Source organism: Eleutherodactylus coqui, chromosome 1 (genome assembly GCF_035609145.1).
Source record: "Eleutherodactylus coqui strain aEleCoq1 chromosome 1, aEleCoq1.hap1, whole genome shotgun sequence".
Taxonomy (NCBI): Eukaryota; Metazoa; Chordata; class Amphibia; order Anura; family Eleutherodactylidae; genus Eleutherodactylus; species Eleutherodactylus coqui.
Genome location: NC_089837.1, coordinates 303,657,237 through 303,682,263, shown reverse-complemented (window position 1 = coordinate 303,682,263; position 25,027 = coordinate 303,657,237). Strand labels below are relative to the sequence as shown.

At 43.7% G+C, this 25,027-nt stretch overlaps 1 protein-coding gene across 2 annotated transcripts in view; it reads left to right on the top strand.

The window, feature by feature from the left end:
- MANEAL (mannosidase endo-alpha like) overlaps positions 1-25,027 on the top strand; it is a 63,163-nt gene that overhangs the window by 28,853 nt on the left and 9,283 nt on the right. For both annotated transcript variants that reach the window (XM_066574816.1, XM_066574811.1), the window contains exons 2-3: positions 17,690-18,256; positions 18,986-19,095. In XM_066574816.1, coding sequence (XP_066430913.1) covers positions 17,782-18,256; positions 18,986-19,095 — 585 coding nt within the window. In that variant the 5' untranslated portion in view covers positions 17,690-17,781. The remainder of the gene's footprint in view (positions 1-17,689; positions 18,257-18,985; positions 19,096-25,027) is intronic.

Sequence of the window (25,027 nt, the reverse complement as noted above, 5' to 3'; positions counted from 1 at the left end):
TGGCGTCGACTTTGGGTCAATTACCTTTTTATGCATATATTTTTATTTTACTCTGTCATTATAATTTTTTTTACTTATTTTTGTAACTATTTTTTTACCATTTATGAACCCCCCTGTCATGTGAGACCTCTAGGGACGTTCACATGTTGTGTTTTTTTTTTTTAACACACTTTTCCCCTGTAACTGTGGCATCCATAGGAGCCCCAGTAACAGGGAAAAACATCCCCCCCGGTAGTGACATTAGTCGCTGGCAGAGCTGATTACAGCCTGATAGGACCTTGCAGTCACGTGATTGCCAGGTCCGTAGTGGAAGAAACCCTTCCATTTTCACTTCTTAGTACATAGCTCTCATATATTTACTGTGCTTGGCCCTTAAGAGGTTAAAACCCAGTTGACTAACATTGTATTTTATGTAGTTGCGGAGTTATAGTAAAAAAAATTCTGCAACTAATACACAGTGTGTCTAACCGGCCTAAGGGCTCGTGTCCACAATGTATTTTCACAGTGTGATACTCAGTGAATGGAGTCAATGAAAGCCAATAGACTTTCATTAATGTATGCACACCGGCGTGTTGACACAGCGTATTGAAACGCAAGATAAATAAATCGCAGCATGCTCTATTTCTCTGCATATGTATGCAGCGTGAGCCCTATACACCTGTATGAGCAACATATGCAACGCTGTCCAGACACATTACATTGCATATGGGCAGGGTTTCCACACACATCCCTGCTCTGAAAACCCGGGAAAAGAAGAAAAAAAAAAAAAAAAATCACACTGCGCATGTCTGCGTGTGAGTAATTCACATACATGCGCAGTGCCATACGTGCTGTCTGCCTGCAGAGCGTGTGGCTGCCAAATGCGTAAGACGCTGCGGGTCTGCCATATGGCCTTGGGCATGACCCCAAGAGCTCATTCATATGCTAGTATTTTGGGCAGCATTTTGCTTCATAAAAAAAAAAAGCAGGAGTGGAATACAACCAGAGAGAAGTATAATGGGAAGATATGTACCTCTCCTGATTATTGGACCCTTATATGTACCTCTCCTGATTATTGGACCCTTATATGTACCTCTCCTGATTATTGGACCCTTATATGTACCTCTCCTGATTATTGGACCTTTATATGTACCACTCCTGATTATTGGACCTTTATATGTACCACTCCTGATTATTGGACCCTTATATGTACCTCTCCTGATTATTGGACCCTTATATGTACCACTCCTGATTATTGGAGCCTTATATGTACCACTCCTGATTATTGGAGCCTTATATGTACCACTCCTGATTATTGGACCCTTATATGTACCTCTCCTGATTATTGGACCCTTATATGTACCACTCCTGATTATTGGAGCCTTATATGTACCACTCCTGATTATTGGAGCCTTATATGTACCACTCCTGATTATTGGAGCCTTATATGTACCACTCCTGATTATTGGAGCCTTATATGTACCTCTCCTGATTATTGGAGCCTTATATGTACCTCTCCTGATTATTGGAGCCTTATATGTACCTCTCCTGATTATTGGACCCTTATATGCACCTCTCCTGATTATTGGACCCTTATATGTACCTCTCCTGATTATTGGACCCTTATATGTACCTCTCCTGATTATTGGACCCTTATATGTACCTCTCCTGATTATTGGACCCTTATATGTACCTCTCCTGATTATTGGACCCTTATATGTACCACTCCTGATTATTGGAGCCTTATATGTACCACTCCTGATTATTGGAGCCTTATATGTACCACTCCTGATTATTGGAGCCTTATATGTACCACTCCTGATTATTGGAGCCTTATATGTACCTCTCCTGATTATTGGAGCCTTATATGTACCTCTCCTGATTATTGGAGCCTTATATGTACCTCTCCTGATTATTGGACCCTTATATGCACCTCTCCTGATTATTGGACCCTTATATGTACCTCTCCTGATTATTGGACCCTTATATGTACCTCTCCTGATTATTGGACCCTTATATGTACCTCTCCTGATTATTGGACCCTTATATGTACCTCTCCTGATTATTGGACCCTTATATGTACCACTCCTGATTATTGGAGCCTTATATGTACCACTCCTGATTATTGGAGCCTTATATGTACCACTCCTGATTATTGGAGCCTTATATGTACCTCTCCTGATTATTGGAGCCTTATATGTACCTCTCCTGATTATTGGAGCCTTATATGTACCTCTCCTGATTATTGGACCCTTATATGTACCTCTCCTGATTATTGGACCCTTATATGTACCTCTCCTGATTATTGGACCCTTATATGTACCTCTCCTGATTATTGGACCCTTTCCTGATTTTAGCTTACAAGTACTGAAGCTAAATACTGACCAAAATATTGCTGCGTGACCTGAGTAAACGAGTTGCCACGTACAAGCAGGTCAAGCAATATGACACAAAAATATGTTGACAATAAAACTTCTAGGTTTTTTTTTTGTGTGTGTGATTTTCCTGGAGGAAATATTAATGAAAATAAGGGACTCTTACAACTTAGGGCTCCTGTCCACGGACGGATTTGCATTGCGGAGTACGGAGCGGAATTCCGTCACTGGACTCCACAGCAAATCCATCCCAATAGCATGCAATGTAAAAACGCGATTTCCTGCCCACAAGCGGAAATCATTTGCAATTTTCTGCCCGCGGAGAAGAAATCGCAGCATGCCGCAATTTTGTGCGTGCTACGCACTGATGTCTTCCATTGAATTCAATGGAAGCCGTCTGTCCTGCGGCCATTCTGCAATCATCATTGTAGAATGTCCGCAGGAGCTGCGTCATAGCCATAGCGACAGCGCGGCGTCCTCTGTACTGCGCATGCGTGCCAGAGTGCAGGCCGACACATCCGCAGCACAGAGAAGAGACACCGGACAGTTATGCAGGGGGTCATCGGCTTGGCACTGGGTCAAACTCTGCTGCAGGAATCTCGCATGCGGGGTCTGACCTGCCCGGATTACAGATTGCCACAAATATGAGCTGTAGGTTTGGTGCAGATTTGCTGCTGTAGGTTTTAGCTGCGGAAATCCACAACGTGTGCACATACCTTAACAGAGGAATAGCGCAAGACTCCAGTGGTGTTATTTCATTGGGAAGTGTTTAGTAGACATGTCATGAAACCTCACACTGTATCTTGTTATACTGTCTGCTTTTCTAAATATCTGACATATTCCATCAGAAACTGTAGTTTGTTCCCATTCTCCCTGCAGAAGTTAATGTTGCCTGGAAATATGCAGTATCTGGATTCTGTCCATATCTGATCTATAAACAGTGCTCAATGACATTTTATCAACCCAAGATGACAATTGGGCATAATTAAGGTGACCAGATTTGCCCAGGGTCAAAGTGGGACAAAGGGGTGTGGTTAGGGGGCATGGCTCATCACGACGTATGGTTTTACCTCCGTCATTATAAGTAGTACAGGGCCATTCCAAAAATAGGCAGGGAGCGACTTCCGCAGCATTTCCGCATCCACAAAATAGTAAAAATCTGTACCATTGGTGTGTATTTTGACTGGAAATCAGCCGTATACCCGCAGCTGATTCCATACTATGTGGCGCTCCATTTCAACTCCTCCGAAGGCTTCCAGCTGTCAGCGCTCCCCGGCATGCGGTTCCCAGCGGCCTGTAGTTGTCTCACCTGACCAGCAGTGCTGGGAACTGGAAGCCGGGGAGCAATGGCAGTGAGAAGCCTTCGGAGGAGCTGAGGGGAAGCCCTGCATAGTATGAAATTAGGTGCAGGTACACAGCTGATGTCCAGTCAAAATGGTTTTTGGATGCGGAAAAGTTTCGGAATTTGCCGTGGAAATTTCCGCTGCGGACATTCCGCAGCATTTCCGCCATATGTAAACATACCCTAAGTCGGCTTGAGGTATAGTGCCATGTGCAGAATGGCCTCAGTAGTAATAGTGTCCCCTATATCAGCCCTCGTAGTAATAGTGTCACCCACAGTAACTCCAGTAGTAATAGTGACCACCACAGTGGCCTCTGTAGTAATAGTGACCCCCCATAGTAGCTCCAGTAGTAATAGTGCCCCCTCACAGTGGCCTCAGTAGTAATAGTGTCCCCCACAGTGGCCTCAGTAGTAATGGTGACCCCACAGTGGCCTTAGTAGTAATGGTAACCGCCACAGTGGCCTCAGTAGTAATAGTGACTCCCACAGTAGCTCCAGTAGTAATAAGTGTCCCCCACAGTGGCCTCAGTAATAAGTGTCCCCCACAGTGACCTCAGTAACAATAGTGACCCCCACAGTGGCTCCAGTAGTAATAGTGTCTCCCACAGTGGCCTCTGTAGTACTAGTGTCCCCAACAGTGGCCTCTGTAGTACTAGTGTCCCCAACAGTGGCCTCTGTAGTACTAGTGTCCCCAACAGTGGCCTCTGTAGTAATAATGGTCCCCTATATCAGTGGCCCCAGTAGTAATAGTGACCTCACAGTAGCTCCATTAATAATACTATCACTACTGGGGCCGATATAGGAGACACTATTATTAATAATATTCCCTATATTGGCCCCAGTATTAATAGTGACCCCCACAGAAGCCCCCCTGAGATGGATATACTTATCTCCTCCTCGTCTCCTTGGCACTGCTGTGGGCGGAAGTGTGTGCGGCTGGACGCCTCTTACCTTCTCCTCTCCTCTCCTCCTGCGAAACCAAGGAGGTGAGGTCAGGGGAGGAAGATCACAGATGCACACAATGATGGCAGTGTGTGCATCCAGGCGTAGCGCGGGGGCGCTGGTAATCACCTGCATGGGTACCAAAGCGGGACTGTCCCACCTAAATCGGGCCGTCTGGTCACCTTAGCCTAATACAAACAAATAGCAAGTTTATCTAAAAGTAAGAAAATTCATTATAGCACATTATAGAAATGATCCCATATTGTGGCTATGGAAGCCCCTCTTGATGTGAATATGGACGTAGGAAATGATGTAATATGGCTAAATGGGAACGACAGTCTAGGCACTCACATGACTAATGCGTTGATGAGATAGGCCTACAGGTTTAGTCAGCAATCAGACACTCTAATGAGCAGCAGACAAGATTAGTCGGCACATCCCTTATTAGATGCACTCACAACGTTTCCAGCCCAGAGTCTGAACGCTTCTGATTCCCCTGGCTAGCTGCACTAACAGGGGCTTAAATCATCCATAGAAATATGTTCCTGACCTATTGATTTGGCATTAGCAGTCCTGCAGCAGGAAGCATTGCCTTTGAGTGGCTGTACTGCACTGCAGTGAATGCTGATTAGCACTGACAATAATGGGAGGCCCTTTCCAGGGTTGGAAAGTAGATCCCATTATATGTTATGTATGGATCCCTCCTAATCCGGGCACAGCAGTCCCATATTCTCCTGTTTGGGGTCATTCAGTGGGACTGGCCAGCAGACTCTGTATTTACCATAACAAAGAAAAAGAAGAGAGGGACTTATTGATACTTCTGAAGCAGGAACTACCACTGTCTGAAGACAGGGCTCAGTGATAGCAATTATCTTTAGGCTGGGCTCCTACCAGCATATTTGAATTGCTTATTATGCGTGTATTATACATGGTATATCCTGGCAGTTCAAATACATTGATTTTTGATGGGTGCGTACAAAACGCTGTACATACGCGAGTAGATTGCATATGTGCGACGTTTATACGCAACCTCGCTAACAAACAGAGCGGGGAATTAAAAAAATAAAACCAGAAAGCCCGTGCATGACAATGTGCGAGATACGCTATCATGCGCAGGCAAAAATCGCTGCCTTACATGGTGATACGCAGGTCCAGACGTGTTTGTGCGCCTGCCAAATCTCCGCTCGCAGGAAAATAATTCCTGCTCTGTCTTTGTGTCTTGTGTATTTGCACACCTGCCATAGACTTCTATAGCAGTTTCGCTGCGCAAGGAGAAGGGTGAGGCATTGTCCAAAATTCAGGAAAAAAGATAACTGTCCCTATTAAAGCCATTATTTAATAACCATTCAATTCCACGGAAAGGTTGTGTTATGAGTGCCTGTCAACTGGCTCTGTGCTCCAAAATTACGGTAATTTGCGCAGACAGGCTGATTATAGACCTCTCCGAACTTCATTCATGTGTAAGCACTCTCTGCCGTAAGGTCTGGGAAAACCCTGTGGAGCCAAGTAGCCAATACAAACGTACATGATCATAAAACGAATAAAATCTATAAAAGAATGATGAACCCACGCATGTATGTATTTTGGGATCGCGGGACTACTTGTGTATTACTTATAGTATTGTACAGCGTTTTCTTGACAGGTTCTACTATGCTCACATGGTGCATTTCGCCACAGATTTGATGTGGAATCCGCATGGATTCATTGTGGATTCCACATCAAATCTGTGTTCAAAATTGTCTCCTTCACTTGTACAGAAATTAGTGTCATAGTCTGTATGGCCTTATGTTTTCTCTCAAGGATTTTAAATCCACGTGTTCAAAAATAAAAAAAAGACGTTACAATTCTTTATTTTTTTCAAATGAAATTTTTATTGAGGTTTTAACAAATTGTACAGGGATATCAAGAGATAAACAGGTATCCGGAAGACGTGACAATTCTTGACATAGAATCGGCATCCAGAAATCTGCATGCTTATTTTTCCCATTGAACTGGGCTAAATCCGTGTGCAGATCCGCAAAAGCTGTTACGTCTGTGCAAGCCGTAGAAGTGACGACCTATACGTCACATAACCCAAACAAGGACAGGAGGGGATAGGGGAATGTGCATACATGCTGAAGGTATTAGTGTTTCTTGATGCCATCGGAAGCTTAGGGGTTTGACAGGAGGAACGCCCCTTTCACACCCCTAGCTCCCAATTGGCTCACGGCTGGAAGGTCCTTTATTTTCTGTTTCATCCTGCAGCCTCCTGTCAGCCCCGCAGGTCCCGCACCCCCTGTGTGCTTCCCTGGCCGCTGCAGCACAGTTCAGGGAGGGTGACGGGGAAGCGGCTCTTGCGGCCCTGCACCGCTCCCGCAGTGTCCGCCGCTGCCCTCCAGACTCCGCGCCTCCCTCCCTTCCGATACTCGACACTCATCCCTGTGTGTCCTCACTCCTGTGCTCCTGCATGGCAGCTAAAAGCGCTGGCTCGCTCACAGAGCGGCCAGAAGGGGGGCGAGGCAGTGCATAAGATTTCTCTCCTCTTGCTCCCCCGTCCCTCTCAATTGACACAACACAGTGGCCGTTCACTACTGAATGGCCGCTATTTACACTGAACAATCAGCTCATCATTAATCATTTATGCTGAATAAACGATGGATGATAAGCTGATCGCTCAGTGTAAATAGCGCCCATTTATGATGATTTTGCGCCCTAGGCAGTTTAGGCAAATTGTCCCCCCCCCCCCCCCCCACTCCACGACCCCTAGAATCAAAGGCCACTTTCTCACAAAAGAAGACACCAGTATTAATGACACATGGCAGCTGGAGTGGCATACAGTCTGTGGAGTACATACCCCATTCGCAGTGACAGCCTTTTGAGCACTTCGTTTTAGAAATTAGTGGGAATCTCAGCACACGGACCCCCACAGATCAAAACTTCTGACATATAAAAGTTTAGTTATATTAAGTTTTGCAAAAAAAAAGTTTTACCAACAGAATTAAACAACTGTTTTCCTTTTGTTGAGCTGTGATGCCCTCATTCCAGCCTTGCCCACACCAGGTCTTTCAGACAGGGATATGTAGATAATGTTACCGGTTTGCCCAGGATGAGACATTTGCTAATTGCTAATGTAGTTCTTTTTATTTCTAATTATCATTATTGACTTGTCTTATCAATCTGTTGTGAAGAATAGCTTCACTCAGTGCTAGTGGAAAGGTCTTTCTGCCACATAGTTGGGGTCCATTCACATGGGGTGGTTTGGTTAAGGTAAAAACCACATTGGAAATGCTGCAAAGCCATGAAAAAAAGCACACCGTTTTTGCCAATGTGGTTTTTAGTGCAGTTTTACCAGAACCAAACATATTAATGCCTGTAGGATGCTGTACGGCACTAGGATGTAAGCTTCTGTGATAAATATACAGTGCTCATAGACATTCGTTTGATCTGATATATTCTAGTGATACTTTGGTAATATTCTGTGCACTACATACTACAGCTAGTGAAAGCAGAATATCTGCAGGAAATCATGTCAGACGGTGAGATACAGAGATACTGCGTTGGTCACACGTCTGATAGAAATCTAATTGTGAGTTGCTATGGGGATAAGCTCTACATGTATTCCAAGGGCTTAGGAAATAAAATGCTTAAGTGTAAAAAAATCTGCCAGTACAATGTTGGCAGCCCTCCATTCTGCAATTATCTGGTAAAAGTGGTAGGACACAGATTACTTTTGCAGCAGGATTTAAGATGAGTCGCTTTTGTTTAAAGGCCATGGTAATACAGCGTTTTCATGCAAACAGTTGCTGTGATCCCAATGACTTCTCATATCAGTATAGATGAAGTTGAAATAATGGTACATTGTCCCTCGCCAGATCATTAGGTTCATTTACTGTTTGGCTATGTGAACACTAAGGGCAGTTTTGCATGGGCAAATAATCCGCCTGTGGTAGCGACTAATGTATACACAGAAAGATTATCGCTAGTATGTGGATGAATGATTATTCATTCCCATACAGAATGCATTTGTTGGCAGCATACTCGCACATCTCTATGCCCACATAAAAGACACAATAAGCCAATGAATGAGCTTGTCCATCAGCTTATTGTGCGTATATGCACACAGGCCAGTTGATGGGAAAACAAATGGTTATATGGGCGGAATTAAAGCTCCTGCAATCTAGCAGGGGCAGGTCAAGTCCTCGGCTGTTTGTGACAGCCGTACACCCGGAGGAGAAGGCAAAAGCGATTTATTTTTTTTTAACCACTTCTGCCTTCTCCTTTCCAGGCTGCTTAGCACTCAATGAGCGCTATGTAGTGCAGAGAAAAAGCAGAGGTGTTACTTCCACTATTCCACCAGGTGATCGTGTGCCGGTTGGGTGCCCCTTTTTACAGCAGATCTGCAGGGTCCTAGCAGGCCAAGATCGTCTCTGTTAGGGACTATTGTCATAACAAGAGGTTGTTTTCCCCTGTACTGGGACTCCTATGGAAAAATGTGAAATTAAAAACAAAAAGTGAATGTCCCCCAGAGGTCTTATGGTCTTATAAGCCGCCATGGGGGACATAGATGTAAAATAGTTATGAAAAAAAGTTTAAAAAAATGACAGAATAAAATAACAATATATACATCCTTATGAGGTTAAAAAAAATCAAACTGCCTATCTCCCCAAACAATACAACAGCCTATACTCACATGTCCAGAAGCGCCGGAATATCAGCCGCAGGCGCATATATGTAGGCAGCACATGACGGGGTTAACGGGGAGGCTAGGGTTAACAGTAGTGTAGAGATGGGGGGGAAGAATAGGGAGGGGGGAGCAGTTAGAAAGTGCGGGAAAAGCAGGAGGAGGAGTTTCAGTCGGCAGCAGAAGAGAAGAAGACGGAGACAGCGAGGAAGTCCCACCCACCCGCCCGTATGTTAGCAACTAGGGGTTAAGGTTTAGTTAGGGGAGGGGGGGGGGGGGGTTTGTAGGTGATATGTACATTGTCATAGCGGCAGATGGAGGGGGGTGTGGAGTTCTCGGAGCCAGTTCGGATGCGGGGCGGGGGGGGGGGAGAGCGGAGGACCGATGGCTGCCTGTCCCCCCTTCCCGCCCCATTGTTGGTTTACAGTGTGTGGTCGGTCTGTCGCCTCCTGGCTCTGTCAGGCCGGAGTCCCTGTGGAGACGAGTGGGCTGGCCTAGGAACGGCTAGCGGGTCTCTGAGTCGGGAGGTGGGCGACTAGGGGCAACCGTGTGTGTGTTGCCTCCCGAGTCGGCGGTCTGGCGACGGGAGGGCGGTAGCGGGAGGGATCTTCGGTCTCCCGAGTCGGATAGTGGGAGAGCGGCGGCAGGCAGTACGGAAGATCCTTTTCCGTGTAGTGAGGCGACAGAGGGGGTTGTAGGCTCCGGGGACTTCCCCCTTTTTGGTGGGTTGTTTATTCTTTAATGTGTTTTTTACCCATTGTTAAATTTAAAGTTAAATAAATGGCCGCTGTGGCCAAAAATTATCCAAACTAGAAGTAGTAGCGTATTGTTTGGAGGGTTACAAGGAAGTGGGGGGATAGGTCACAGAGGCTCACTCCGTGATACCCGCGTCGAGTCCCTGCACCTCCAGCACCACCTTTCTGTTGTCCCTGTTGCGGCTGTTTACAAACTGCAGAGGCAGTCTGTGAACCAAACTTCACTGCTGCTCTGTGATTGGCTGTAATAGCCTGTGATATATCCTGCCAACAGGCTGATCGCAGCCTGTAAACAGAGCAGCGGCGGAGATAACACAGAGGTGCCGCTGTAGGATTGGGGACCTCAAACAAGTGAATCTAGACTGCTTTATTGTTTTGGGCCAGGGAAAGCTATATATTTGTTTTTTTACTTCTCTTAGAAATCCCTTTTAGAGCAGAGTCACACTACCATGTTTGTGCAAGTATTTGTGCACGCAAAATCTGCACTCCTTCAATTACAAAAAGAGCGGAACAGGGAACCCCCGTTCTCAGGATTGGTAGGATTCTTAGTGGTAAGATACCCACGAACAAACTTTTATTACCCATCCTATGGAAACAATTATAAAAGTTGACTCTGGTTCAACCGCTTCATTTTTGCATTATGCAGTCATGCCAGGGTGGCAGCTACTTATTCCAAAGGCTTCTCTAATACATTTATATGTGCTAATACAGCAAATGTTGTTTAGTTGGGATCCCTTTAAAGGTTTAACATGTTATTAATGGCATATTGCTAGGATATGCCATCAGTTTAGGATTGGTGGGATTCCGACCTCAGGAACCCTCACTGATGTTGAGAATGAAGATGCCACAGCACTGATTTAGCTGCTTCACCTTTAATAATTGTTTCTGTTCAGTGGCACCCCAGCCTGTTGTATTTCCCTGGTATGGGGTACTAGCTTTCGAACCACCACCAAATATAAAGTGATGGCATGTCCTAGTGATACCCGGTATTAGTGTATCTTGACGCCACTAGAAGCTACACGGTATTAGTGTATCTTGACTCCACCAGAAGCTAGGAGTTTGACAGGGCTTGGATGAGTAACACCCCCTGTCACAACCCTAGCTTCTGGTTGGGTCAAGAGCTAAAGGTCCTGCTACCTTTCTTTTCTTCCAGCGGCCGCCACCGGCGCTGAGCTGCAGCACTCTGACAGCAGGTACCCGGCGTTTCCTTCCTGCTGTACTTGTAGTGCTGCGGCGCTCTGACAGCAGGTACCCGGCGTCCCCCCCCCTGCTGTACTCCTAGTGCTGCTGTCGTGTGTGCCTTGTGCCTACCACTATGCCCCCCCCCCCCCCCCCGCACTTGGCTACAGCTGTCTGCGGGGACGCAGGTCAGCAACTGTCCCGCTGCGCTGTGGTTTTCCCGCACTCACAGCACTTAGTGCTCTCCCCCCATGCTGGCGGAACACATTTCTCCAGTTACCTGTGTTTGCTGGTTGCCGCCCGCCGTCGTCCCAGGGAAAGTCGCAGGGGAGATGTTGACCCGGTGACCAGTATGAGGAGCCGGACGCGGGGAACACAATTAACGTTCGGGTGCGGGAAGCAGTAACAAGTGGGAGGGGAGACGATGAGCGGGCATAACAGCAGCACAGATGGCAATGCAGCAGCACAAGCCTGTATTCACAGGGAAAGGCATCATTATACTTACCTGCCACGACCTGCAGCCGAGCCTTCTCAGCAGCCAATGATCTTCTGGGGGAGTCAACAGGTAGTCAGTCTTGTCTCCACCAGGACTTCTTGGTGGCGTCAAGATACACTAATACCGTGATACCCCATGACTTTATAACATGGGATTAACCCTTTAATGAATAGTTTTCAAAAAGTAAGGGATATTTGAAAGAGAATATAACTGCAGAAGACGACAAAGAATTTGTCTGTTGCCCTCTACTATGGAGTCACACAGTTCTGTAGAGGAGCTTCAGAGTCAAAACAGTAGGAACATTTAAAAATGCAAGCCTGCTAAACTTTTCATTGGCAATGAGGCAATATAAATTATGTCTTTCCTGCACTCCCCGTTGCCCCCCCCCCCCCCCCCCAGAGGGTTTCTTTAAGCAACTCAAAAGAAACATTTTCTTGCTTTTTGTGGGGAGGGAACCATAGTAGGATAGGCTTGAGGACACTTATGAGACTCAGGGGTAAGGGAGGAGCAGGGCTACCTGACCTTAGGATTTATCATCTAGCCTGTGTAATGATGCACCTGCATGACTGGCATTTCCACAGGGACTCCAAAGATTGGAGGAGGATTTGTTGGAAACAAAAGTAGGGGGTTTACCCTGGCTGGCACAAACATTGAGACCCAATACTATTGAGCGTTCGCCTTTTGCGGTAGATCTCCTGAAATTATGGGACAATGCAGTGATAAGATTTGGATTGTCCAAGAATAGGGGCCATTAACCCCTTTATTTTGTAACCCAGATTTTCCTCCTGCCAGGGAGGCTTCCAACTTTTTGTGTTGGTCGTATAACAAGTGGCATTACAATGTATCAGATTTTGAGAAATACGGGGGCACCAACGTACGAGGAGCTAAGAGCAGCACAACCCCGAAAAATTGCCTTCATGGTTCTCATATATGCAATTATTACACTTCCTTAAATCCAATTACTCAAACTTCACGACTCCACTTGTTTACCAATGATTCACCCCCACCTAGATGTCTATCTAAAGGCCCATTTACACTGAGCGATGATTGCTCAAAAATCGCAAAAAAGCGATCGTTTGAGCGATAATCGTTGGGTCTAAATGCGCGGCCACCGTACACTTTTCGTGCACTGCTAGCTGATCGTTAAATTCAGTCCAACCTAAAAATCGTCGTTTAGCCTTATCAGGAGTTCCCCATGGGGAGTTCTGCTAACTTTGTTTCCCGACGGAGAACAAAGGAACTGAAAGCAGATAAGAGCCCTCGGGCTATTAACTGCATTCAGCTAAGGCTTCATTTGCACAAATTAAATAGCTATTAAGTAGCTGAGTAGCTACTTAATAGTTTATGCAAAATCATTGCTCAAAGCTGTCATTCAAACTGTCGTTTTGAGCAATCTTTAAGCGATCACTGCTCCGTGTAAATGGGCCTTTAGACTTACCAAGACATTATGGAGAATACCCTTAACTGGGACCCTGCCTTCGTGAAAAAGTGGGAAAAGGATCTTGAATGTGCAATAGAACCCGGGGATTGGGAGAGGGCCTTTTTACTGGCCCACAAGCTGCCCATGGCCCTGTTGAGCTCAGGAAAGGAATTCTAAAATAATAACTAGATGGTATAGGTTTCCGGCTCTGTTTCATTGCATTTTCCCCACTGTCTCCCCAAATTGCTGGAGGTGTGAAAGGGAAATAGGAACCATGCTGCATGTTTATTGGAATTGTCCTAACATTGCGGCTTTTTGGGATATAGTGTTTTCCAACTACAAGGAGAAACACTCTATTACTCCCTCTTCGCAGATAGCGCTCTTGTCTATGCTACCTGGTGCAATGTCTACCATCAAAAAAGATCTGCTGCGTTTCTTTCTAACAGCCACACACTCAGTCATACGGGAAAATACAAAAGCTCCTGACAATGGTCGAATGGATGCAGAAGGTTAATGAGCTGATGACTATGAGGAGTTGGTGGCGGAGGAGAGGGATGGTCAGGAGAAGTTTATACGCATTTGAAGTCCCTGGATACATTGGCGATTGAGGAGGGATAATTCTGAATATCTTCCCCTTAGCTATCTTTATATTAAGTAACTCTCTTATTCCAATGACATGTGTAAGGTGTGTGGATAGTTTGTGTTGTTGTTTTTTTTTCTCCTTCCCTCCATCTCCCTATTAGAATATTTAATTTGGGTAGTCCTACTTAGGGGCTAGGATATAGGAAAGCTCAGAGTTGGGTTTAGAAAAGTACAATTCTTGGTTCATTCAATGGAGGTTGAAATTGATTGAGCTTTAGCAGTCTAATGAGGAATTTATCACCCCTGGTATCTAATCAATAGACTGGATTCTGACATAATAGGTAATATACTAAAATATTGTTTGTCAGCAAAATTGTTTATTTTTGGTTTTGTTAAAACAAAAATATTTTTCAATAAAAATGGATTAAGCACAAATTATGTCTTTTCCAAGGTGTGAGTAAACATGCAATCAATTTCTCCTATTTAGCAACAGTCTGTACTACGAGATTAGCAAAAGAGAATTCATAAGTCTTTGGAAATGGAGTTGTTTTTACGTTCTCCACAAAGAAACCCTCTAATGGAAAATATTTCCAGCTACGTGTCCGCAATTTGAATTCACCATATTTTTATGGTTCTCTTCTGTCTTGCTTTCTATTCCAAGCACACATACAGTATTCCTGCCTTGGGGTTAGAGTGCTTTTCTTGGATGTCTTGAATGTTAGCAGACTTGAGGATTTAAAAAATTCTGTATGCATATGCCTATAGGATTATGACTGGCTGAATACATCTCGCCATTATAGGCAAGGCATCAGAGCACCAACTGCTACTCCCACAAGGAAAATTGAGGGCATACTGGTATATTTGGACAGAAAGGCATGCATTACTTATAAATACAGTATTTACTTTCTGCCATTCTTGCATCTGTACATTTCCATTTTACATTGTAAAGGTTCCAGTGTAGACCAAGGGCATTAATAATACATGTCCATCTACTGTACGAGGAGGATGGATGAGTGCTATGTGATCAGCTTTCAGTGTTCTACTGTGTCTCCCACATTGTCTTTTTTGTGACTAGTCAGTTTCTCTTCTGTTACTTAAAGATTCAGTGAAATGTAATATCCTAAAGAGAATTCTAGCCTTTTCAGATGAAATACAAGCCGCTCAACAGATGTCCTTTAGGAGTAAGTATGAATGACATGATATAGATATAGTCTTATATAGCTGCACATCAAGTACTTCAGAAGGGGTTTAATTGTCTAATGTCAAAACAATGGATTTACTAAACCATTAAAAATCACTTGACATACCGCACATGGAATATTGTGATGCTATGACTAAGGACATGGCCTGCGTTCAAGACGCTTAAGCTTGGAACATGCTCTTTGAATATTTGCATAGGAACAATATGTTGCTGTAATAAAGTTTGTACTCTCTCTAGCTGGATTATACATTTCTGCCCCCCCCCCCCAACCCCCAAAGTCTTATTAAGATGGAATCTGGGCGCCAGGATTTGGGATAAACATATGAGCTGGTGACCTGGTAATGTTTTAGTTTTAGAGGCACAGTTTTGGGTACAGGGACCCTTAATGATCTTGAGAATAAAGATGCTGCAGCACTGATTTAGCTCTGTACCACCGTCAGTTTTTGCCTGCTTAGTGGCACCCTAGCCAGCTGTATTTCTAGGCACAGCGAGGTGCCCAGGAGTACTGGCTTTCGGACCATCGCCAACTATAAGTGATGATACCAGTGCTGAAGAAAGATATAGCAGAGCTTTAGCAGGTTCAAAGGTGGGCAAATAAGTAAATAAATGGAATGGGCGAATAACAATACCCAGAGAGGTTACCAAAATGAGGGGTATTTGGTTTAGAAAAAAATAAATATCAACAAATATAACAAAGGTCAATATAGAGGTCTCTCCAATGATCTGTTTATACCCAGGACTGTGGCAATGAAGCATTCTCTACAACTAGGTTTCTACACTAACATAGAAGTGGGTTCTTTACTGTAAAGCCACCTGCACACAGGCAGATCGGACCCCGCATGTGGGATTCGCACAGCGGAGTTCGACCTGATGCCCGGATGGTGACACCAGCTTACCGCTCCGCAGGTCTTCTCCTGTGCGGCACATGCGCAGTACAGAGGACGCCGCCTTATTGCTATGGCTATGACGCTGCCTCCTCTGCGGAGAATGTGCCGGCCAGTGCACATGCGCAGTTGAGAGGATGCCGCGGCGTCGCTATATTGAAAACTCAGCTGCTGCGGCCATTCTGCAATGATGATTGCAGAATGACCGCGGGACGGACGGCTTACATTGACTTCAATGGAAGCCGGCCGTGCGTAGCCCGCAATAGATTTCCGCTTTTTGGCAGGAAATAGCGTTTTCTCATAGCATGCTATGGGCTGGATTTGCTGCAGAATCCCGCTCCGGATTTCGCAATGCAAATCCGCCCGTGTGCAGGAGGTCTAAGAGCAGTGAGACTATGGAACTCTCTGCCTGAGGAAGTGGTGATGTCGAACTCACTAAAAGAGTACAAGAGGGGCCTGGATGCCTTTCTTGAGCGATACAAAATTACATGTTATAGTCAGAACTGAGTGCCACTGCAGGAGAAATGCGTGGTCAGAAGCAACCCTGGTGTTAACAGAAGATTGATGGGTGTTACTGAAACCAGCTTCTAATTAATATAGGGTTACCTAGGTGAGACAACTCCTTTTAGGCTGGGTTCACATGCGGCGGAATTGCTACGAAATTTCCTTGCGAACCCTACGCGTGGAAATTCCACTGCATTTACAGTAGCATCAGAATGGTCGAGATTTTGAAAATCTCGTCCAAATGCTGCGGAAAACACCCGCACAAAAGCTGTGCGGAAACTTCATTGCGGTGCGGAATTCAAATCCGCGACATGTCAATTGTATCATAATTTCCGCTGCTAAACTCACCCCCTCTCTTCTGCACAGGAATCTGTGATGAAACCTGCACGGACATTCCACAGGCAATTCCGCCCTGTGTGAACTCAGCCCTAGGGCTTTTACCCACTAGCAGGTTTTTTTTTTGCGGCGATTTTGCTGCTTTTTTTTTTTCCAAATGCCAATGGGACTTTCTAATGTTAAAATCGCATTGCACAAAAATCACAGCAACACAAACTTGCGATTTTAACATTATAAAGTTCTATTGACATTTGGAAAAAAAATGCAGCAAAATTGCAGCGAAAAAAAAATGCTAGTGGGTAAAAGCCCGTAAGGTTATAAAATACAACAGCAATTTGGTACACAGAAGGCACATATCATAGGGCAACTTAATTAATAAATGGAATGGGAGGACTGGAATACCCAGTGAATAATCAAAATTGGGATTATATACCCTGGAAAAAAGACGGTTAAGGGGCGACCAAATAACTCTGTATAAATACATTAGGAGACAATACAAGGATCTCTACCATGATCTGTTTATACCCAGGACGGCGACGGTAACAAGAGGGCATCCGCTACATTTAGAAGAAAGCAGGTTTCATCACCAGCATAGAAGGGGTTCTTTACTGTAAGAGCAGTGAGACTGTGGAACTCTCTGCCTAAGGACGTGGTGATGGCAAAATCCACAGAAGAGTTTAAGAGGGCACTAGACGTCTTTCTAGAGCGCTAGGGTATTACATGATATAGACATTAGGTGACCAGTGGGTTTGATCCGGGTCTTGGAGTTAGGTAGGAACTCAAATGTTGATCCAGGGATTATTCTAACTGCCATTATGAAGCCGGGAAGGAATTTTTTCCTCCAAATGAGTTAAATTGGCATCTGCATCATTTTTTTTGCCTTCCTCTGGATCAACAAGGGGAGAGTCGAAACAGCCTGAATTAATGGACATTGTCCTAAGATACAATGTTACTATCATGGACATTGCAATGTTGATATATTTTGGCTGATCAGATTGTGTTAGTAATTATATTCATATTTTTTTCTTTTACAGATCAGTCTCCACAGAAGCTGATGGGGTAATATCGACCTGATAGTTAAAGAACGGTATTCTGGGTATCATAGATCAAAACATTGATTTCTGAGATGGCAAGGCTTCGAAGGAAAGCATGTATTGCTCTTTTCCTTTTCACTCTCTTCATTTTTGGAACTATGATGGGTTTGCGAACTTTGAAGCCGACGGATGGCTTTTCTGACCTGGCTCCTGGCCTAGAACTTATGCCCTTTGGAGAACAATCAGAGAAACGGTCTATTTCCAGTGACGTTATTTCCCAACCACAAGGCACGGCAAATGCAGCAGACCAAACAAAAGTGTATTATGATCTTCATGTTTTCTACTACATGTGGTATGGAAATCCTAAGTTTGATAATAACTATATCCACTGGGATCATGTGATGGTCCCTCATTGGGACCCAAAAATATCAGCAAGTTACCCTAAAGGTAGACATAGTCCACCTGAAGACATTGGTTCCAGCTTTTACCCTGAGTTGGGACCCTACAGTTCTAAAGATCCAGAGGTCCTTGAAGAACATATGAGGCAGCTTAGAGCAGCTGCTATAGGTAAGCTGAGGAGTAATATTCATTTTAACCCCTAAACAACCAGCCCCTCATGTTTCATTTTAGTTTTTTTCCTACCCACTTTCAAAAAATCATTACTCTTTTATTCATGCATTAACGTAGCTGTCTGAAGGCTTGTTTTTTGTGGGACGAGTTGTATTTTTCAATTGTAATATTTAGTGTACCGCATAAAGTACTGAAAAACTTTTTAAAAATTTTAAGTGAAATAAAATGAGAAAAAACACAATCTTCTGTCTGCCATATCTGCTTTTAATTCTTCCTTCGGCATAGTTGTTTGAGGGGTCGTTTTTTGCAGGACGTCCTATAGTTTCTATTGGTACCATTTTGCAGTAGATACTGCTATTTGATAGCTTTTTATTAAATCAAGTGACTAAAAAAGCACAATTCTGGCATTGTCTTTTTTTTTCTGATGACATTCACCATGTGGGATGAATAATGCATTACTTTGATAGATCAGACTTTTACGGATGTAGTTAACAGCTGCAGTTGTCAGCTGCAAGAAGCTGCCGCTACCCGCATTGTATGGAGCGGGATCAACTCCCTATCCTCCTACATATAAACCACAAACGCACAGAATGCAACTACGTCCTGTGTCGTTAAGGGGTTAATATATTAGTGATAGATAATTAAAGTAGCATACATGTGCTGGTAAAATGTTTTTTTGTGTGTAACCAGTGAAAACCGAGAAACGTAATTTTTTTTCTGTTGAAGGAGTATTAGTGCTGTCGTGGTACCCCCTCGGTACAGCAGATGAGAATGGGGAAGCAGTGGAAAACCTGGTGCCATTGGTTCTGGATGCGGCCCACAAATATGAAATAAAGGTAACAGATATGCTTAAAAAGATGCTTCTCCCTTCTGAGTAAATGTTATTATATCACAGGATAGCGTTACACAGTCTATTCAAAATGTATACTCTTTTGGATATGTTAAAAGAAACATTTAAGGATCCGTTCACATCTGCGTTGGGAGGCTCTGCTCCGTTCACAAATCCTGCACGTGGATTCCATCCTGCTCTATTTCATCCAGGAAAATGCCAGAAGGCAACACGGAAGCCGGTCAGATGTGGGATCGATCCGGCATCATCTTGTTCTGTCACAGGATGGATCCGTTCTCTGCAGGGATTCCATTTTGCTGTTCCCGTAATGGCCAGAAAAAAGAGTGAAGAGAGTCTAAAAAACAATCTAGTGCCGAAATATATGTCTGTATCCTTATTTAGCAGTACATGTTTAAGACATGTGTACCTCCACAATGTGGGACAAAGTTGGAGTCAGCAGAGCCTTGGAAGAAGAGGCTGTTTCCTGTTGGACATATTAGTCTCATATATGTCTGATATTTCTGTAAAAGGGTGTTCCCATCTCCCTATTCTACCTCCTTTGTAGCTTCTGTGGCTACGTCCTGGTTTTCCCTGGGTGGGACCTCACCTACTGATCGGCAGCCTGATTTTAGACACTCTGGCTGCTGCATTGACACCATAAAAGCCTCCCTGCCTGGTTCATCCAATTGTGCTAGTTGTTGCCTCTTCCCCCCTCCATTCCTCTTCTTCAGTCTTGCCTGCCCCTCATACTTCCATTCTCCCACCTATTCTAATTTGCCTTCACCTGCTACATTTCTTCTGCTCACTTCACATGATGCCAAAATGAGAGGGTGAAGGCTGTACAGTCTGTAATTTACTTAGAGATAAAAGACACTTTTACACGGGCCGAGAAATCATTAAAATGCCTGTGATCAGCAAGCATCTGATCGATTATCATCCAGTCTAAATGCATGCTAGACTGAACGGTGAGCGATAAATTGGTTTGTCGTTCAGTTTCTGCATGCATAAAAACTGAACGATGGATTGACCCATGTAAACAGGCAGGCGTTAATCTCGGAACGACTGTCTGTTCACTGTGAATGGAGGCGGGAATTAGCCACACCAGAGCTTATTTTTTGCGGGAAGAGTTGTAGTTTCCAGTAGAACCACATAGTTTAAAACATATATTCTTGAAGACTTTTAAAAATTTCTAAGTGAGGAAAAATGGGAAAAACGTGATTGCAATATCTTTTTATTTTGGGGGAAGGGGTTTTACGGGGTCCACGGTGCAGTAAGAGTGACATGTTATCTTTATTTTGTGGGGCAGTACAATTACAGCTAAATTAGATTTATGTAGTTTTTCAATTTTTTTAATGTAGTACCTAAACAAAATTGCTTTCTGTTGTTATTTTTTGACCCCCCATAGAATTTTTATTTTTTTCTGTTGGTGGGGCTGTGTGAGGGCTCTTTTGATTTGTGGGCGACACGTAGTTTTAATTAGTTCCATTATAGGGTACATAATACTTTTTGATCGCTATTTATTCAGTTTTTTTCTTAGAAACGAAGTGATCTAAAAAAGCACAATTTCGGCATTGTGTGTTTTTTTTTTGTGATTACATTCAACATGCAGGATTAATAACGTGTTATTTTAACACATCAGACCTTTGAGGACACAGCAATAACAATGTTTACAGTTTTAAATAAAGAAAAAAAATTGCAAAGACGTTTTTAAAAAAACTTAATTTTTTTGTAATAAGTAAAAGTCTTTACATAACTTCTTTTTACTCCTTTTTCAATCCATATAGGGGGCTTGAATCGGTCATCATTTGATTGCTTATACAGTATGATGCAATACTGTGGTATTGCATTATACAGTGTTTTAACATGGTTTCTAATAAAGACATGCCACAGACGTATGGCACGTCCTTAATAGGCAAACAACTATAGCAATCTTGGAGGCCTTCAGAAAGCCTCAAGGTGCTATGACACTCAGACAGCATCCTCAAGATCTTATTGCGGTGCGGCCATTTGTGACACTTTAATCCTGATCGCTCAGAACATTTAAATGCTGCTATCAGAATTGACAGTGACATTTAAAGGATTAACAACTGCGAATGGTCTTATCCTCAGTTGTGGCTGTGGCAGGCAGTTGTCCACTTTCAGAGACAACCAATACCCATTGTGCGTGGAGCGGGCTCGGCTCCCAAGCCTGCTGTATTCCTATCATATGCAGTGGACATTTATATACGCTCTATGCAGCTAGGATGTATATAGCCGTATTGCTGACATCAATCTGACAGCATAGCAAACTAATACCACAATCTTACCTTACAAGAGCAGCAGATATACATGGCTTAAATGTAGACCACGCTAGGATCACCACAATAGCCAAACAAGGGGAAGTGCTGGGTTCACTGGCATCTATGCCACACACATATATTACACTCATTGACAAAAATATAATGCTCCAAGACAGAAATGTCGGAGGGCAACAAAATTGGGCTTGCAGTTATACAAATGTTTCCAGTTGTGGTATGAACAGACACTGGGTCTTGCCACCAGAGGCTGTAAAAGTGCTTTCCCCGTTGCCATATAAAAAGGCAGCAAGGCTCTCAAAGGCTACTTTTGTGTAGTGTACCTCTTGTTGAGAGATCATTGACTGCTGGACAAGCCTCTGATATGCATTCAAAGACCTTTTGCCTATCTAACAGAATTTGAGGTGGGTGCATCACTGGAAGCAGGATGGTCATTTTGACAACTTGTTCACTATCTAGGCCATTCTGGCCAAGCTGTTAGGTGTTGGCAGCAGTGGTTGCGTGAGGACATACATACACGACAAACAGACGACCCAGACAGACCACCAACAGAAGGGATGGTTTAATCTGCCGACAAGCAGGAGCAGATCTAACAGTTTTGTTATTCACCATCCAGACATAGGTGGCACCTTTTTTCTAGACCCCTGTCCCAGAACATATTCAGGTGCTTAGCAGAAGGAAATTTGGTGTCACGGAGCCCATTATGTGTTCTGTCATTAACACCCCAACACCATCACCTTCATTAGCAGTGGTGTTGTGAACGATAAACCTGGACTGCTAAGGACTGGAACTATATTGTCTTTAGCGGTGAATCCAGCTTCTATTTAGAAGCCGATGACAGTCGTATTCAAGTATGGAGGTCTTGTGGTGAACACTTCAAGCCTGTCTTTGTTGTGCAGTAGCACACTGCCCCAACTACTGCTGTGATGGTCTGGGGGCCATTGCATATGATAGTCAGTCACCCCAAGTAGTGATATGAGGGACACTAACAGTTCAGTGATATGTGCAGGAAATCCTACAGCGACATTTGTTGCCTGTCCGGGCAGGGATTCTAACAGTCAGTTTTCAGCAGGATAATGTTTGTAGGAACTCTCCAGAATTCTCCAATTCTGGACTACTTGGGCTCGATTGCCTGGTGCATTATCCTTCTGGAATATTGCATCATTGTGTGAGTACATGAAGTCTTTAAAGGGCTGCCAAAGGTCAAGCAGTGAAACGTAGCAGTCACTGGTCAATAATGTGTTTAGGCAGACCAATGGACCCAACCCATGCCATGAGAACACACCTCACACCAGTACGGAACCACCACTAGCTTGCAAAGTGCCTTACCGACAACTGGGGTTCACGGCTTCATGTGGTCTGCACCATACACAAACTCTACCATCAGAAAACAATTGGTACTGTAATTCATTGGACCTTGCCACATGTTGCAAGTCCTCTAGGGTCCAGTTAGCAAACTCACAAGCCCAGGTGAGGCGCCGTGTCAGGTGCTGTTATGTTAACAGAGGGTATCTCTGATGGGTTTTCTACTCTCATATTGAATGGAAGCTAAAGAACGCTGCACTGACCTGCAAATAAGCGTGCAGAGCCTCCTGTATTGCATGTGGATGTGATTTTTGCCAGTCTCTCTTGTCTTTTTAAGCACTCGTCAGCGGCCACCATGCTGTCAACTGTGGATGGCAATTCCTTCTCTGACGTATTCCCACTGCAAACATGACGCTATACATTGAAATGTGATTGTTCTCAGTAAGAGAAGCCAAGTAATCTTGTAGATATGATACCTTTTAATGGCTAACAAAAATACATGATGTTATAGAGAGCTTTCCAACCTCTCACGGTCTTTCCTCAGGCATAATCTCATTTTCCTCAGAAAAAAACTTTCCTACTTTCAGGCCATAAGCTCAGCTGGTAGGACTAAAAGTAGCAGTCAAAGTCTCTTTAAATTCCCAGCACAACTTCGGAAATAGAATGACCCATACGTCTGTTACCTATGATCATGCCTGGTTCCAAGTCTGATAGTGCACTTTACCATGAGCACGCTGGCCAGTCTTTAACCTCACTCACAAGATAACACCTCACAATTTTATACAGGTGTGGAGGTTCCCAAGCCGTCACCTGAGGGACCGCCACCTTATAATCAATTTACATACTGCTACCCCATGACTTTTGGCATGTTCGTGTATATAGGAACTTGCTGTTGTGTTAGTGGCTGCTTGGAATGTTCCCAGTACTATCGGATTTATAGAGGAGACTTCTAAAGTAGTAGCTGAGGAGGCCGAGGGGCTGGACACCGGTGCAGGGAGCCGGAGCATCATGTTACCATGGCAACCTCCAGAGCAGCTCTAACTACTCAACATTAAAAAACAGTGTTGCGATGATCAGAATACAAAAACTTGTGAACTGAAATATCATATCAAACGTGCAACACGAAATATCTTTTAATATTCATACCATATGGAGCTGTCGTCTGAAGACGCAGAATCCAATAAGCCTCCCGCTTCAATAACATTTGTCTACAGTCACCTCCCTGTTTGTGTTCTTTAACTCTTTTAATGTCTGTTACTCTAAAAGATCTTAAAGAACGACTATACTGTTTAACCTCTTAAAGACGCGGACCAATTTTTCCCCCCATTTTAGTTTTTTCCTCCCCCCTTTAAAAAAATCGTAACTCCTTTATTTATTCATAGACGTCGCTGCATGAAGGCTTGTTTTTTTGCGGGACGAGTTGTATTTTTCAATGGTGCTATTTAAAGTACCATATAATGTACTGAAAAACTTTTACGAAATTCTAAGTGGAGTAAAAGAAAACCAAGTTTCTACAGCCCACAAACTGCAATAAAGATGACATGATAATGTTATTCTATGGGTCAGTACGATTGCTACGATACCAAACTTGTATTGTTTTCTTTATTACTGTACTACTTTTATTTATTTTTTTAAGACATTTTATTTTTTTTCATTTTCTGCCGCCAGGTTCTGCACGCAATAATTTTTTTATTTTGCCGTTGATGTAATTGTGTGAGGGCTCATTTTTTGCAGGACGTCCTGTAGTTTACGTTAGTACCAATTCTGAATAAATACAACTTTTTGATCGCTTTTTATTGCATTTTTTCTGGGAGACAGTGTGACTGAAAAAGTGCATTTGTGACGTTATAATTCCATTTTTCGGATAACGTTTACTCTGTGGAGTAAATAATGCGCTACTTTGATAGGTCAGATTTTTATGGACGCAGTGATACCAAATATGTATTTTTCTTTTATTATTTAGATTTTTTATTATAGATATGGCAAAAGGGGTGTAATTTAAACTTTTCTAAGTTTTTTTTTAAATTTGCAATTAATAAAACTTTATTGGTCTTATTTTCTTTTTTTTTAAGCCCCCCCAGGAGGACTACAACTAGCAATGCTTTGATCACTCCTGCAGTATGACGTACTGCTTTAGCATTACGTCATACTGCGACTTGACAGGCAGTCTATAAAGCCACCCCACGGGGATGGCTTGATAGGCAGTTTCCTAAGGCAGCCATGACACCTGTACGGCTCCCTGCGATCTCACGCGATGGAGCTGTACGGGACCCCTGAACATCGTTCGGGGCATTTAAAGGGTTAATAGTGTCCGATTGCAGCTATTGCCCGCGGGTGTCA